The sequence below is a fragment of the Marmota flaviventris genome, chromosome 11, assembly GCF_047511675.1.
Source record: "Marmota flaviventris isolate mMarFla1 chromosome 11, mMarFla1.hap1, whole genome shotgun sequence".
NCBI classification, from domain to species: Eukaryota; Metazoa; Chordata; class Mammalia; order Rodentia; family Sciuridae; genus Marmota; species Marmota flaviventris.
In genome coordinates, this window is record NC_092508.1 from 104,156,306 (window position 1) to 104,173,404 (window position 17,099).

At 41.2% G+C, this 17,099-nt stretch overlaps 1 protein-coding gene across 1 annotated transcript in view; it reads right to left on the reverse strand.

Moving 5' to 3' along the window:
• The window catches only part of Cfap221 (cilia and flagella associated protein 221), a 103,411-nt gene that overhangs the window by 19,271 nt on the left and 67,041 nt on the right, over window positions 1–17,099 (reverse strand). The window contains exons 19-20 of the mRNA XM_027936879.2: window positions 3,116–3,274; window positions 1,504–1,595 (exon numbers count right to left, since the gene is read on the reverse strand). Coding sequence (XP_027792680.2) covers window positions 1,504–1,595; window positions 3,116–3,274 — 251 coding nt within the window. The remainder of the gene's footprint in view (window positions 1–1,503; window positions 1,596–3,115; window positions 3,275–17,099) is intronic.

Genomic DNA, 17,099 nt, shown 5'->3' on the forward strand with positions numbered 1-17,099 from the left:
TCAGGCATGTGTCCTCTGACCTCTGTCCTCTTTTTATAAAACCCTCAGAATTCAATCATGAAGGCTTACCCCTTACCTAATCTTTTTTTGGGGGCGGGATACTGGAGATTGAACTCAGGGGCTCTTGACCACTGAGCCACATCCCCAGCCCTATTTTGTATTTTATTTAGAGACAGGGTCTTACAGAGTTGCTTAGTGCCTCACTTTTAGCTGAGGCTGGCTTTGAACTCACTATCCTCCTGCTTCAGCCTCCTGAGCTGCTGGGATTATAGGCGTGTGCCACCTCTCCTGCCCCTTATCTAATCTTAATTGCTTTCCAAAGGCTCCATCTCTAGGGGGAGGTTTTTAGCTTCTTAATACCTCAATAGGGATTAAATACCTTAATAGGAATTAAGGTATTTAATCTTAATACCTTAATAGGGATTAAACTCCAACACAAATTTTGGAGGAGACAAACCATGTTTGAATCATAGCAGTGAGCATTCTTAGTTCTACTAAAAATATGATGTCAAGGTTGAGAAGGACCTGAGAAGAACCCTCACAAGTTCAGCCTCCTCTTTAGCTTTCTGACAAGAGGACGAGGCTCAGAAAGGTTCCTAGCAGACATGTGAGGTTCCCCAGCTCCCAGAGGTCCTGTGGGGCTCTCCATGTTTCTGAGTCAGAGGAGCTGGACACACTGGTGGGAGCTGGATGGGGGGTTATAAAGAGCCTCTGTTGACCTTGGTCAGTGGCAGGGGTTAGCTTTCCTGGATACTCTTGGGGCTTTGCCACCTTGGGTGGGCCTCCTTCTGAATCAGAAGATTTGAACAGAAGGTGACAGCTGATGATCATTGTGAGACACTAGGCACATTTGCTTACCAATAATTCATTTAGTTACTTTTAGAAGGACAGTGAACTGAAGACTCAAGTTCAAGGGCTCAGGAGTGAGCTGCTGACCAGATAGAGTCTAAAGAAAGGGTATCAGTCTATTTGATATCTTAGAGTTTTGAAGAGATATTAAATAAGCAAATTGGCAGAAATTTGACTACCTTGATTTTCTTCTTTCATTGGCCAACAATATTCTCACCTACCAGTTCTGACTGTGGCCGAGCACCAGGCTGCGTATGGAGCTGAGCTGTCTCTGTCTGAGGATAGTGTGGGACTCCCATGAGCACAGGCTGGGCAAGAAGTGAATTCTTTAGAATTGGATATGGAGGGTGCAGAAGGTGATCTTGACCAGTTAAAACCTTTTAAAAATCGACCATGAGTATTTTAGCAGAATTATCTAGATTGTTGGTCTTGCCAATGGGCCACCTAGGACATCACTTTTTTAAAAAGTGTGTCTCGGATAATTTCAAAATATGAAAATCAGTTACATGTGTCCATAGCTCTTGGATCAGTAAGCCCTCCCTCGTGCTTTAAAAGTACGACTTGACATATTGTTGGTATTTAACTTCTGGGGGTCTCAGCCTCTGTGGTCTGTGGACAGACATCTTCCCAGGAGACAGATGAGCTGTGGCTTACCTCTGGGTGGTCTCCATCTTAGAGGTTTCGGGCAAGGATGAGAGCGTCAGGGACTGGAACCTCTTCCAGTGCATGATTCCGGGAATAATGTCCTGCAATGAAAGTTGGCTCAGGGGTAGAGCATGGTAGGGAACTGATTGGGGGGTGGAGTCTAGAAGAATTTCATTTCATTCAGCTATTTTCAATCTCAAAAATTTTAGCTGCAAATTTATAATTTCGTTAAACATGATTGAATTTTGCTGAAGCAAAAAAGACAATTGCTTTTGTGACTGTAAAAGCAAAAGGGGCAACACAGAAGTGCACCTGCTCCGCTTCCTTAGCTATACAAGCAACATGTCCTTGTGATGGGGGCAGATGTGGCCTTATGATTGGCTTTGAGGATTATGGATGCAATACTAATGCCCCATTCAAAGAGGATGGGTCGTTCTCCAGATGGTAAGACAAACAGGGAAACTGTGTGTGCAAATGTGTTGGTGAAGCGCCAAGTGCTGTCAGGAGACCATCAGCTCAGCTGAGTGCAAGGCATGGGATGGGGAGAGGGCAAGGCACACCTGGAGAGGCCGGTGGTCACCATGGGCCTCGTGGGCCTAGCTAATGAGCATGGAACTGTTCACACAGGCAGTAGAGCCCTGGCATTCAAGCAGGAACTGACATGATCAGATCTGTATCAAAAGATTTTTATGGAGGCCTGACCACAGCAATGGTGAGCCATAGGGGAAACTAGGGGGAGAGTGGCAGTTTATGTAAGAGGCAGGCTGGGTGGATAGGGGAATGAGCAAGAGGGAGGGATTAAGGACCACCTGAATTCTGTGCACATTCCATAGAACAAAAAGGCAAGTGGGAAATGGGCATGATGGTGTTCTCCTATAATCCCAGACACTTGGAAGGCTGAGGCAGGAGGATCATAATTTGGAGGCCAGCCTTGGCAACCTAGTGAGACCCTATCTCAAAATAAAAAATGAAAAAGGACTGGGACGTAGCTCAGGGGTAAAGCTGCATGGGTTCAATCCCTGATTACTCCCCTCTACTCCCCCACCCCACACATGCAAGTGAGGGCTAGGCACTTCAGAGTGTGGTGGGTGGAAGTCAGAGATAATGACCCAAGTTAGGGATTTGTTGAGTTTGAGGGGCCTGAGGGTAATTACGAAGAGGTGTCTCTGGATATTCAGGTCAGGTTGGTCACTGCGGTAGAAGGAACTCTTTGGAGCCCCTTCTTTACTGTGCCTTGTCTGTCCTGATGTTTCTACACTTGTAGGGGCAAAAGCAAGAAGAGGTCAGACCATGGGCTTATGCCAACCATGTGACCATTTCACAAGGCTGAAATTCAAGTGAGTGAACATGCATGGCCTTTAAGGGGGAAACGTGAGGATGTTGAAAAAAGGGGGAAGCAGGTAACCCAAGAAGTGAGTATGGACGGGACCAGAGTGGGGCCGAGTCTCCGCCCGTGTCCCTTTAGGGCTGGCCGATGAGGGCCGTCGTTACCATTCTTGCTCTGCAGCTGTGGCTCTGAGCCTAATTTTTTCTAATTTCAGTGGTGTCCCTCCATCCTTGTGCCCTGCCCCTCCCCACAGCCCAAGGCCAGCTCTGCCAGGGAGCTGGGGGATGGCCTTACCGTGTGATGGAGAAACTGCTTTTGGGTGAGAGGAATGCTGGACCCCTTGTGGCACTCGTTGGTGAACATGTACTTGGGGTGGGGGCAGAGGTGGTAATCTATCAGCGTCTCTGCATAGGTCAGAGGGCGCTTGACGGCAAATAATCCTGGGTTGGGATTCTGCAGGAGAGAGAAAAAGAGCTTTTGTTTATCTGTTCCCAAGCCAGGCACAGGACAGGCGTCTGCCCATGCTCTTCGAGGCTCCTGCTAGCACTAACACTCCCGGTCCCAGGTCAGCTCGGCTGGAGAGCAGAAGTGGGAGAGCACGTGCCTTCAAGTTGGCGGCATTTTAAAATATCACACCATCCATAAATGCCACTTCTCTGGTTTAAGAGCTTCACTGCATACCACTGGGACTTACCAACCTCACATGGAAACAAGTCTAATTGAAATCACAGCTTAAAATGGCTTAAAGTATTTGTTTCGAACTATGATGAATTAGGGGGAATTATTAAATAAGCAAAGTGGTTTTAAAAATTAAAAAAAAGCTTCTTGTTCTGAAAACAAAAATAGCCTCTTAGAAATAACTTTAAAGAGAAGACAAAGAAGAGGGTGACATTTGATCTACCAGGAAATGTCAATATTTAACATTGTTTTTGGTAGTATTTTTGATTCAGGAAAGCTTCATTGGGATACAGTATCTGGTTTTAAGGGAGAATCTTATTATTATTTTTTTAAATAACTTTGTTTGTTTGTTAATTAATTTATTTTTTATGTGGTGTTGAGGATTGAACCCAGTGCCTCACACATGAGAGGCACGTGCTCTACCACTGAGCCACAACCCCAGCCCACTTGTTTTGTTTTGCTACTTTTTTTTTTAAGCAGACCTAATGGATGCACAGAGCAATTCTATCAAAATACTAAAATACAGAGCCTTTCAATGTTCTTTCCAGAGCTTGAGCAGTAGATCCCCTGTCCTTGTTCCAAACAACAACATAGCTTCCCCCTCACAGTTGCTTCATCTCAGATGTTTAAGAACTACTGAGATTTTGTTCATTTTATTTGTATGATATTTTTTTAACAATGAAAAAAATACAGGGCAGAGCGGGGAGCTCAGTGGTAGAGCACTTGCCCAGTGTGTGCGAGGCCCTGGGTTCCATCACAAAACAAACAAGGAATAACCCCCCAAAACAAAACACCAAACCCAACCCATGATTCCACTTGATGTATGGAAATTTGATCTCAGTGTCAAGAAACGGATGTCCCTCCACAACTTAAATGGCAGGTAGCTAGACTGGGAGGCACTCTAATTCCCAAATGCAAGGCAGGGGAAGGCCCAGGTGTAGTGTGCTGGTGAGGGAACAACACTGCAAAAACTGTGGGCTGTGGATGCAGAGAGGCTGGCCTGCAGCCTGGAGGCAAGATGCAGAGAGGGCTCTCTGCTAAATGTCTGGTTGCAAAGGTCAGGGAGGCGGGAGGTGGGGAAGCCCACAGAGGGTGCCTGCAATGCCCACATAATGTGGAAATAAGCACACGCCTCTGTGAGCACCTGCAGTTGAGGCAAAATTTAGGATACAAATGTAAGTGTGCAAAGGGGCACAACACCAGAGGGGAAATTACCTCTGGGCCTTCAAGGGTGTCTCTGCTGTGGTTAATGGAGGGCATGAGAAGCTGTACGTGGCCAGAACTCTTAGTCTGTCTTGGGCCAAGTGTGATGAATGTGGTCTTCTTGCAAATGGCAACAGCACTGTCTCCAAGAGTCATCAAATTTCAGATTCCCCTGGATGGCCTTGGTTACTGGAGTTAAGTGATCTGAGCAGTCATCCCGTGATGATTTTAATTGTCCTCAAGGTTATGTGTGCATATGGTAGCGTCTCACCAGGCTGCAAGGATTTGCAACCATAAGCTGTGGATTCCTGGGTCCCTTCCTGTCCTTAAGCCCCCACCCCAGAGGCTACTTCTTTATTTCTGGGTTTTGTGCCTCTCATGGTCACAACTTTCACTCTAAACATTATACTTATTCTTCCATTTCTTTTTTAAAAAATTTTCTTAGTTGTATATGGACACAATGCCTTTATTTATTTTATGTGGTGCTGAGGATGGAACCCAGTGCCTCACACATTCTAGGCAAACGCTCGACCATGGAGCTACAACCACAGCTTATTACTCTTCCATTTCTTGATTAACAAACTCAGATGATATTTACTGAATCACTGTTAGACAAGGTAAGGATTTGGTGCATGTATATGAATGCCTCATAAAAGCTTCTTTCCAATTTTAAACAGCACATTGCTCTTTTTTTTTAAGAGAGAGAATTTTTTAATATTTATTTTTTTTTAATTTTCGGTGGACACAACATCTTTATTTTACTTTTATGTGGTGCTGAGGATCAAACCCAGTGCCCCGCGCATGCCAGGTGAGCACGCTACTGCTTGAGCCACATCCCCAGCCCAGCAGCACATTGCTCTTTTAGTAACTTACCTTTGTGACTTGACATGACATGCTTTGGTACTTTTTCTGCAGTTCTGGCTGGGGATCAAACCCTAGGCCTCCCGTATGCTAGCCAGGTGCTCTTCCAATGACCTATACTCCCAGTTTACCCCTATTTCTTGAGTATTTACCCCTATTTTCATGTGAGTGTTGCCACTAAAAAATGAACACATTATCATTCCTATGCTTTCCTGTACCTTTTCTCTGCAAGGCCAAGTAGAGGCTCAGATTATAGTTTTTTTTTGTGTGTGTGTGTGTGTGTGAAGGTTTAATATCTTGCTAGAGTTAAGAGCTTTTTCCTAGCATGTGCAAGGTCCCTGGGTTTGACTTCCAGCACCACAAAAACAAAAAACAGTTCAATATCAATATCATGGCCTGTGGTTCACTGATGGAGAAGAGTTCTAGTATCAAGGCTAAATAGATTCTATTTTAAAAATTTCTATCAACTCTTAAAAAATCATGAAATTTTAATTTGGTTTCCTATTTGAAACATATGGATTTTTAGTTGTTTTTTTTCCTGCCTGGAGTTTATAATTGCCTTTTGTTTTTCTTGAATAATATGCCTTTATAAAATCTGTGGGTGTGTAGATTTCAAACTATATTACAGAGCAATAGTAACAAAAACAGCATGGTACTGGTACCAAAACAGGCAGGTAGACCAATGGTACAGATGAGGACACAGAGACTAATCCACAAAGTTACAACTTTCTTATATTTGATAAAGGGGCTAAAAGCATGCAATGGAGGAAGGATAGCATCTTCAACAAATGGTGTTGGGAAAACTGGAAATCCATATGCAACAAAATGAAACTGAATCCCTTTCTCTCGCCATGCACAAAAGTTAACTCAAAATGGATCAAGGAGCTTGATATCAAATCAGAGACTCTGCATCTGATAGAAGAAAAAGTTGGCTCCGATCTACATATTGTGGGGTCGGGCTCCAAATTCCTTAATAGGACGCCCATAGCACAAGAGTTAATAACAAGAATCAACAAATGGGACTTACTTAAACTAAAAAGTTTTTTTCTCAGCAAGAGAAACAATAAGAGAGGTAAATATGGAGCCTACATCATGGGAACAAATTTTTACTCCTCACACTTCAGATAGAGCCCTAATATCCAGAGTATACAAAGAACTCAAAAAATTAGACAATAAGATAACAAATAACCCAATCAACAAATGGGCTAAGGACCTGAACAGACACTTCTCAGAGGAGGACATACAATCAATCAACAAGTACATGAAAAAATGCTCACCATCTCTAGCAGTCAGAGAAATGCAAATCAAAACCACCCGAAGATAACATCTCACTCCAGTAAGATTGGCAGCCATTATGAAGTCAAACAACAAGTGCTGGCGAGGATGTGGGGAAAAGGGTATTCTTGTACATTGCTGGTGGGACTGCAAATTGGTGAGGCCAATTTGGAAAGCAGTATGGAGATTCCTGGGAAAGCTGGGAATGGAACCACCATTTGACCCAGCTATTGCCCTTCTCGGACTATTCCCTGAAGACCTTAAAAGAGCATACTACAAGGATACTGCCACATCGATGTTCATAGCAGCACAATTCACAATAGCTAGACTGTGGAACCAACCCAGATGCCCTTCAATAGATGAATGGATAAAAAAAATGTGGCATTTATACACCATGGAGTATTATGCAGCACTAAAAAATGACAAAATCATGGAATTTGCAGGGAAATGAATGGCATTAGAGCAGATTATGCTAAGTGAAGCTAGCCAATCCCTAAAAAACAAATGCCAAATGTTTTCTTTGATATAATGAGAACAACTAAGAACAGAGCAGGGAGGAAGAGCAGGAGGAAAAGACTAACATTAAACAGAGACATGAGGTGGGAGGGAAAGGGAGAGAAAAGATAAATTGCATGGAAATGGAAAGAGACCCTCATTGTTATACAAAATTACATATAAGAGGTTGTGAGGGGAAAGGGAAAATAAACAAGGAGAGAAATGAAGTACAGTAGATGGGGTAGAGAGAGAAGATGGGAGGGGAAGGGAGGGGAGGGGGGACAGTAGAGGATAGGAAAGGCAGCAGAATACAACAGACACTAGTATGGCAATATGTAAAAATGTGGATGTGTAACCGATGTGATTCTGCAATCTGTATTTGGGGTAAAAATGGGAGTTCATAACCCACTTGAATCTAATGTATGAAATACGATATGTCAAAAGCTTTGTAATGTTTTGAACAACCAATAAAAAAAAAGAATCTGTGGGTGTTTCCATTCTCTTAACTGCACCAGTTGAGTGTGGAGTCTCCCTTTCCTAGATACCTCTTTACCAGAGCCTCCTCTAGGCTCCTTGCCTATGTGCATCACAAGTCTTTACTATAATGCTTTACTGGCTGTTACCAGTATTTCTTTCTTTTTTTTTGGGGGGGGGGGGTTCTAATACTTTCTTTTGCTGCTGTATTGATGTATAATTTCCATATAATAAATCACACATATTTCAATATACAATTTGGTGTGTTCTGACATAAATTACGCCTTCCAAACCCCATTCCACCATACAAATAATAAACATTTCCACCCTCCCAGATGTACCTCATGCCTTTTGTCATCTCTTCATCCCCACATCTTGTCCCTTTATACCTGTTCACCTAATCCATCATCAGGTAGCCAGTCATCTGCTCTCTGTTTCTATGAATTACTTTAGATGTTCTGGACTTTAATATAAATGGAACAATGCAGTATGTGCTCTTTTTATCTGATTTCTTTTACAAGCATGATCATTTTGAGAATCATATATGTTTTTACATTATCAAGAAGAGTTCATTTTTTTTCCATTACTAAAATGTATTCCATTGTACGTTTATACCACAATTTGTTTATTCACTAACCTGCTGATAGACAACCCCCTTCCCCATGCACATACTTTTGGCAACATATGAAGCTGCCATGAATATTCTTGCATAAGTCTCATGCCTCCATTTATCTTGGATAAATACTCAGGAGTAGAATGGCTGGATCATATGGTCCCTGCATGTTTACTAACTTTGTAAGAAACTGTCAAACTGTTTCTACTACAGTTGTACCCTTTAAACTCCCACCTGCAGTCTTTTTAATTTTAGATGATATTATAACAGAGGTATCTCATTGCAGGTTTAATTTGCACTTGGCTAATGATCCATTATCTTGTGCATCTTTTTAAGTGCATAATTTGTAAATCTTTTTTTGGTGAAATGTCTGTTCAATTCTTTGACCCATTTTAAACTTGGAGTGTTGTTTTTCTTATTATTGAGTTCTGAGAGTTCTTTTAAAGATGTTTTATTTTATTTGGTGAGAGTACGTAGCTCAAGATCTCCTCTCAACAAATTTTTAAACATTCATTATTGTTGACTGTACGTATGACATTGTACAGCACATTGCTAGACTTTAATAATCTTCCTTGGCTAAAACTTGATGCCTGTTAATTTGTAACTTTCCATTTCCTCTCCCCTTCATATCTGACAAACATTCTACTCTTTAATTCTCAGTCTGACTACAGATGTTCCTTGATTTACTATGAGATTACATCCTGATAAACCCATTGTAAGCCCAAGGATAAGTATGGTAAGTAAAAAATACTGTATTGTACCTAACCTACTGAAGAGCCTGGCTTAGCAACAGAGTATGTTAGAGTGCATTGTTTCCCCTTCTGATCTCAGGGATGACTGGGAACAGTGATTCACTGCCACTGCCCAATGTCACAAATATACCACATATTGCTAGACTGGAGAAAAAAAATCACAATTCAAAATTCAAAGTGCAGTTTCTTCTGAATACGTATCACTGTTGCACCAACTTAAAGTAAAAAATCATTACTGAACCATCATAAATTGGGGACCATCTATATTTTAGATTCCTCATATAAGTAGAATTATGCAGGCTTTGCCTTTCTGTGACTGGCTCATTTCCCTTAGTAGCATGTCCTCCAGGTCTGTTGGTGCATCTTGCAGAATTCCCTCCTTTTTAAATGCTGAATTGGCATTCCACTGCATAGTTTTATGGTACTTTCCTTATCCATTCATCTGTAGGTGGACATTTACCTTGATTACTGTGAATAATAGTGAACATAGGACTGTTAATATCTGTTTGATATCCTAATTTCAACTCTTTTGGACAAATATTCAGAAGTAGGTTTCTGGATCATTCGGCAGTTCTAGATTTAATTTTTTTGAAGGAACCACATTTTGTTTTCCACAGTGGTACACCAATTTTGAATTCCTACAAACAGTGTGGAAGGGCTCCATTTTCTCCATCTTCTCCAACACTTCTCTCCTGTTGTTTTGGAAAGCGCCTTCCTGACAAGAGGGAACTGATCTCTCATTGTGGCTTTGATCTATTTTCCTAATGATTAGTGACACTGAGTATTTTTTCATACACCTGTTGGCCATCTTTAAGTCTTTTCTGAAGAAGTGTTAATTCAAGTCTTTAACCCATTTTAAAATTGAATTAGTTTCTATTGAGTTTTTGAAGTTCCTTATATATTTTGGAGAGTAACTATTTATCAGATATTTTTGCCATTTCACAGGTCATCTTTTTGTTCTGTTGGTTATTTTCTTTGCGAATTTTGAGAGTTCCTAATATATCCTGGATATAAGTCCTTTATCACATATGTGATTTCTCCAAGTTTGTGATTTTTTTAAAATTTTTTTATTGGTTGTTCAAAACATTACAAAGCTCATGATATATCATCTTTCATACATTTGACTCAATTGGGTTATGAACTCCCATTTTTACCCCAAATACAAAATGCAGAATCACATCGGTTACACATCCACGTTTTTACATAATGGCATATTAGTGACTGTTGTATTCTGCTACCTTTCCTATCCCCTACTATCCCCCCTCCCCTCCCCTCCCATCTTCCCTCTCTACCTCATCTGCTGTTGTTCAATTCTCTCCCTTGTTTCCCCCCCCCTTTCTCCTCACAACCTCTTATATGTAATTTTGTGTAACATTGAGGGTCTCCTACCATTTCCATATGCTTTCCCTTCTCTCTCCCTTTCTCTCCCCCCACTCGTCTTTGTTTAATGTTAATCTTTTCCTCATGTTCTTCCTCCCTGTTCTGTTCTTAGTTGCTCTCTTTATATCAAAGAAGACATTTGGCATTTGTTTTTTAAGGATTGGCTAGCTTCACTTAGCATAATCTGCTCTAATGCCATCCATTTCCCTGCAAATTCCATGATTTTGTCATTTTTTCGTGCTGCATAATACTCCATTGTGTATAGATGCCACATTTTTTTATCCATTCATCTATTGAAGGGCATCTATGTTGGTTCCACAGTCTAGCTATTGTGAATTATGCCCGCTATGATCATTGATGTGGCAGTATCCCTGTAGTATGCTCTTTTTAGGTCTTTAGAGAATAGACCAAGAAGGGGAATAGCTGGGTCAAATGGTGGCTCCATTCCCAGCTTTCCAAGAAATCTCCATACTGCTTTCCAAATTGGCCTCACCAATTTGCAGTCCCACCAGCAATGTACAAGTGTACCCTTTTCCCCACATCCTCGCCAGCACTTGTTGTTGTTTGACTTCATAATTGCTGCCAATCTTACTGGAGTGAGATGGTATCTTAGGGTGGTTTTGATTTGCATTTCTCTGACTGCTAGAGATGGTGAGCATATTTTCATGTACTTGTTGATTGATTGTATGTCCTCCTCTGTGAAGTGTCTGTTCAGGTCCTTGGCCCATTTGTTGATTGGGTTATTTGTAATCTTATTGTTTAATTTTTTGAGTTCTTTGTATATTCTGGATATTAGGGCTCTATCTGAAGTGTGAGGGGTGAAAATTTGTTCCCAGGATGTAGGCTCTCTATTTACCTCTTATTGTTTCTCTTGATGAGAAAAAACTTTTTAGTTTAAGTAAGTCCCATTTGTTTATTCTTGTTATTAACTCTTGGGCTATGGGCGTCCTATTAAGGAATTTGGAGCCCGACCCCACCGTATGTAGATCGTAGCCAACTTTTTCTTCTATCAGACACAGTGTCTCTGATTTGATATCTAGCTCCTTGATCCATTTTGAGTTAACTTTTGAGCATGGCGAGAGAAAGGGATTCAGTTTCATTTTGTTGCATATGGATTTCCAATTTTCCCAGCACCATTTGTTGAAGATGCTATCCTTCCTCCATTGCATGCTTTTAGCCCCTTTATCAAATATAAGAAAGTTGTAATTTTGTGGATTGGTTTCTGTGTCCTCTATTCTGTACCATTGGTCCACCTGCCTGTTTTGGTACCAGTACCATGCTGTTTTTGTTACTATTGCTCTGTAGTACAGTTTGAGCTCTGGTATCTCTATACCGCCTGATTCACACTTCCTGCTTAGAATTGTTTTTGCTATTCTGGGTCTTTTGTTTTTCCATATGAATTTCATGATTGCTTTATCTATTTCTACAAGAAATGCCGTTGGGATTTTGATTGGCATCGCATTAAACCTGTAGAGAACTTTGGGTAATATCGCCATTTTGATGATGTTAGTTCTGCCTATCCATGAACAGGGTACATTTTTCCATCTTCTAAGATCTTCTTCTATCTCTCTCTTTAAGGTTCTGTAGTTTTCATTGTATAAATCTTTCACCTCTTTTGTTAGGTTGATTCCCAAGTATCTTATTTTCTTTGAGGATATTGTGAATGGAGTGGTTTTCCTCATTTCCATTTCAGAAGTTTTGTTGCTGATATACAGGAATGCCTTTGATTTATGCGTGTTGATTTTATATCCTGCCACTTTGTTGAATTCATTTATTAACTCTAGCAGTTTCTTTGTAGACCCTTTTGGGTCTGTTAAATATATTATCATGTCATCCGCAAATAGCGATAATTTAAGTTCTTCTTTTCCTATTTTTATGCCTTTAATTCTTTTGTCTGTCTAATTGCTCTGGCTAGTATTTCAAGAACTAAATTGAATAGAAGTGGTGATAGAGGGCATCCCTGTCTTGTTCCAGATTTTAGAGGGAATGCCTTCAGTTTTTCTCCATTTAGGATGATGCTAGCCTGAGGTTTAGCATATATAGCTTTTACAATGTTGAGGTAAGTTCCTGTTATCCCTAGTTTTTCTAGTGTTTTGAACATAAAGGGATGCTGTACTTTGTTGAATGCTTTTTCTGCATCTATCGAGATGATCATATGGTTCTTCTCTTTAAGTCTATTGATGTGGTGAATAGCATTTATTGATTTCCATATATTGAACCAGCCTTGCATCCCAGGGATGAATCCTACTTGATCATGGTGCACAATTTTTTTGATATGCTTTTGTATTCGATTCGCCAGGATTTTATTGAGAATTTTTGCATCCAAGTTCATTAGAGATATTGGTCTGTAGTTTTCTTTCTTTGAAGTGTCTTTGTCTGGTTTCGGGATCAGGGTGATGTTGGCCTCATAGAATGAATTTGGAAGAGCTCCTTCTTTTTCTATTTCTTGAAATAGCTTGAAAAGTATTGGTATTAATTCTTCTTTGAAGGTTTTGTAAAACTCTGCTGTATACCCATCCAGTCCAGGGCTTTTTTTGGTTGGTAGTCTTTTGATGGCTTCTTCTATTTCTTCCTTTGTTATTGGTCTGTTTAAATTGTGTGTGTGTGGGCTGGGAATGTGGCTCAAGTGGTAGCACGCTCGTCTGGCATGTGTGCGGCCCGGGTTCAATCCTCAGCACCACATACCAACAAAGATGTTGTGTCTGCCAATAACTAACTAACTAAATAAATAAATATGTTTAAAAAAAAATTAAAAAAAAAAATAAATTGTGTGTGTGTCTTCCTGACTCAATCTGGGCAGATCATATGACTTAAGAAATTTATTGATATTTTCACTATCTTCTATTTTATTGGAATATAGGGTTTCAAAATACTTTCTAATTATCGTCTGTATTTCTGTAGTGTCTGTTATGATATTGCCTTTTTCATCCCGTATGTTAGTAATTTGAGTTCTCTCTCTTCTTCTCTTTGTTAGCATGGCTAAGGGCCTGTCGATCTTATTTATTTTTTCAAAGAACCAACTTTTAGTTTTATCAATTTTTTCAATGGTTTTTTTTGTTTCAATTTCATTGATTTCTGCTCTAATTTTAATTATTTCTTGTCTTCTACTACATTTGCTGTTGTTTTGCTCTTCCTTTTCTAGGGTTTTGAGGTGTAGTGTGAGTTCATTTATTTGTTGGTTTTTTCTTTTTTTGAGGAAAGAACTCCAAGAAATGAATTTCCCTCTTAAAACTGCTTTCATTGTGTCCCATAGATTCCGGTATGTTGTGTCTGTATTGTCATTTGTCTCTAAGAATTTTTTTATCTCCTCCTTTATGTCTTCTGTAACCCACTGATCATTCAGTAACATATTGTTCATTTTCCATGTGATGTAGGATTTTTCCTTCCTTCTTTTATCATGGATTTCCAGTTTCATTCCAGTATGATCAGATAAAATGCATGGTATTATCTCCACACCTTTATATTTACTAAGAGTTGCCCTATGGCATAATATATGGTCTATCTTTGAGTAGGATCCATGTGCTGCTGAGAAGAACGTGTATCCACTTGATGATGGTTGATATATTCTATATATGTCGGTTAAGTCTAGGTTATTGAGTGTGCTATTGAGTTCTATAGTTTCTTTATTCAGCTTTTGTCTAGAGGATCTGTCTAATGGCGAGAGTGGTGTGTTGAAGTCACCCATAATTATTGTGTTGTAGTCTATTTGACTCTTGAACTTGAGGAGAGTTTGTTTTATGAACATTGCAGCTCCATTGTTTGGTGCATACAAATTGATAATTGTTATGTCTTGTTGGTGGATGGTTCCTTTAAACAGTATATAGTGTCCTTCTTTATCCCTTTTGATTAACTTAGGTTTGAAGTTGATTTTATTCGATATGAATATGGCCACTCCTGCTTGCTTCTGAGGGCCATGTGAGTGGTATGATTTTTCCCAACCTTTTACCTTCAGCCTGTGTATGTCTTTTCCTATCATATGAGTCTCCTGAAGGCAGCATATTGTTGGATTTGTTTTTTTGATCCAGGTTACTAGCCTATGTCTCTTGATTGGTGAGTTTAGGCCATTAACATTTAAGGTTACAATTGAAATATGATTTGTACTTCCAGTCATGTTTATTTATTTATTTATTTTAGTTTGGCTAGTTTTTACTTTTTGGTTATTTTCCTCCCCCTTTACTGAGATACCTCCCTCTGTTAGTTTTGGGCACTATTTTTCAATTCCTCTTCTTGTAGTATTTTGCTCAAAATGCTTTGCAGTGCTGGTTTTCTGGCTGCGAATTCTTTTAGCTTTTGTTTATCGTGAAAGATTTTAATTTCATTCTCAAATCTGAAGCTTAATTTTGCTGGATACAGTATTCTTGTTTGGAATCCATTATTTTTCAGCGTTTGAAATACATTGTTCCAGGATCTTCTCACTTTCAAAGTCTGTGATGAAAAATCAGTCGTTAACTTAATTGGTTTACCCCTGAATGTAATCTGCCTCCTTTCTCTCGTAGCTTTTAATATTCTCTCCTTGTTCTGTATGTTGGCTATCTTCATAATTATATGTCTTGGAGTTGGTCTATTACGGTTTTGAATGTTTGGGGTCCTGTAGGCTTCCAGGATTTGGCAATCCATTCCATCTTTCATCTCTGGGAAGTTTTCTAGAATTATTTCATTTAATATGTTGTCCATTCCTTTGGTTTGAATCTCTATGCCTTCTTCTAACCTGATGACTCTCAAATTTGATTTTTTTATGACATCCCATATCTCTTGAATAGATTGCTCATGGGATTTAAGCATCTTTTCTGTGTTGACTATATTCTTTTCAAGTTGATAAACTTTGTCTTCATTATCTGATGTTCTGACTTCTACTTGATCTAGTCTATTTGTAATATTCTTGTTTGAGTTTTTAATTTGGTTTATAGTTTCCTGCATTTCTAGGATTACTGTTTGATTTTTTTTAAGATCTCTATCTCCTGGTAAAGCTCGTTCTTTGCCATTTGAATTTGTTTGTTTAATTCATTTTCAAAATATACTTTTATTGCTTGGATTTGCTGTCTCATGTCTTCTCTAATATTCCTTTCCATCTCAGTTAGGTATGCCTTGAGCTTTTTCCCTATCCATGTTTCTGATGCTTCTAGGTCCTCCTGTAGAATTAAGTTGTCCTGCATTGTTTGTAATCCTTTTTTCCCTTGTTTTTTCATGATGTTCACGTTACTTTCCAGCTCTATTTGATTGCTGTGTTTCTGCTCTCTTCTATAGATTTGTTTTGGTTTTGTATATCTCTGTTGTCTCTCCTTTGTGTTGGTGGACTATGCCTGCTAAAGTGGATTCCGCTGGGAAGGAATTCCGAAGGCCAAGCTCCAGTGACGTCACCTCTCTGCTATGGCGGGCCCCAGGCTCCTTGCCGGGGTGTCCGAATGGGGGGGTGGGACTGGACTGTCTCTGGTTGGTTTCAGCTCCCGGTCGCTGGCGGGCGGGCGGTCTCCAGCCGCCCAGTCGCGCAGGCAGCGGGTGGGCTGTCGCCGGCGGGCGGGCGATCTCTAGCTGCCCAGTCGCACAGGCAGCCGGCGGGCGATCGGTCGCCGGCGGGTGTGCAGTCTCCAGCCGCCCGGTCGCAGGGGCAATGGGCCGGCTGTCGCTGGTGGGCGGGCGATCTCTAGCCGCCCAGTCGCGGGGTCGGTTGCCGGCGGGCGGGCGGTCTCCAGCCGCCCAGTCGCGCGGGCAGCGGGCGGGCTGTCGCTGGCGGGCAGGTGGTCTCCAGCCGCCCAGTCACGAGGGCCTGGCCTCTAGTCCCCTGGTTTCTCCTGCTAGTCCTGGTTTCTCCTGTTAGACCAGATTTCCCCTGAGTGATGCCTCTCGACAGTTCAAACTGTACTCTGGGCCTGCCGTTTGTTGGGTGTGGAGGGTGGCTATTGGGAACCCTGGCACTCTATTGTTTTGATTTTTTCCGCTTGCCCCTCCCCCAGTGCTGCCAATACAGGTTTCGTTTTCACCAATGATGGGAGGGGGAGTTGAAGGTCAGGTGTCTCTAGTTTTCCCCACATCTTTATGCAGGCTCGCTCTGATAATCCCTCCCCCAGAAAGCCTAGGAGAAATTTTATGCGAATTCCCCGCTGTATGGGAGACGGGTTGAGTAACACACACCTGTTTTATTGTTGCAATCTGTCGGAGAGTGGCGGTGGTTACTTCAGCTCTCCAAGATGGTGGCCGCTGGTTTCCTTGGTGGAGTTTCCGTTGTGGGGGATAGAACTGTACTGCTTCCTTCCCCGTCTGAAATCCCGAACTCAGCCTGGGGCTCAGTGAGGGCTCAGCCGGCAGGATTCCACAGAATCCGCAGCAACGTTTCTCCCTGCTTGCTGGTCGCTTCTCGGCGGCACCCCGCCGTCTGTAGCCGTGGGGCGGGCCGCGCGGATCAGTCAGCCTGGATCTCCGGTCGCACAGTTGGCTCGTGTTTGAGACTGAATTACCGGACCTTGGTGCTGGAAATCCTTCCTCTAGGTTTCGGTGCACCCCCATTTTGCTGTAAGTTCCTAACAAGATAGTTTTTTGTTGTTCTAACTCG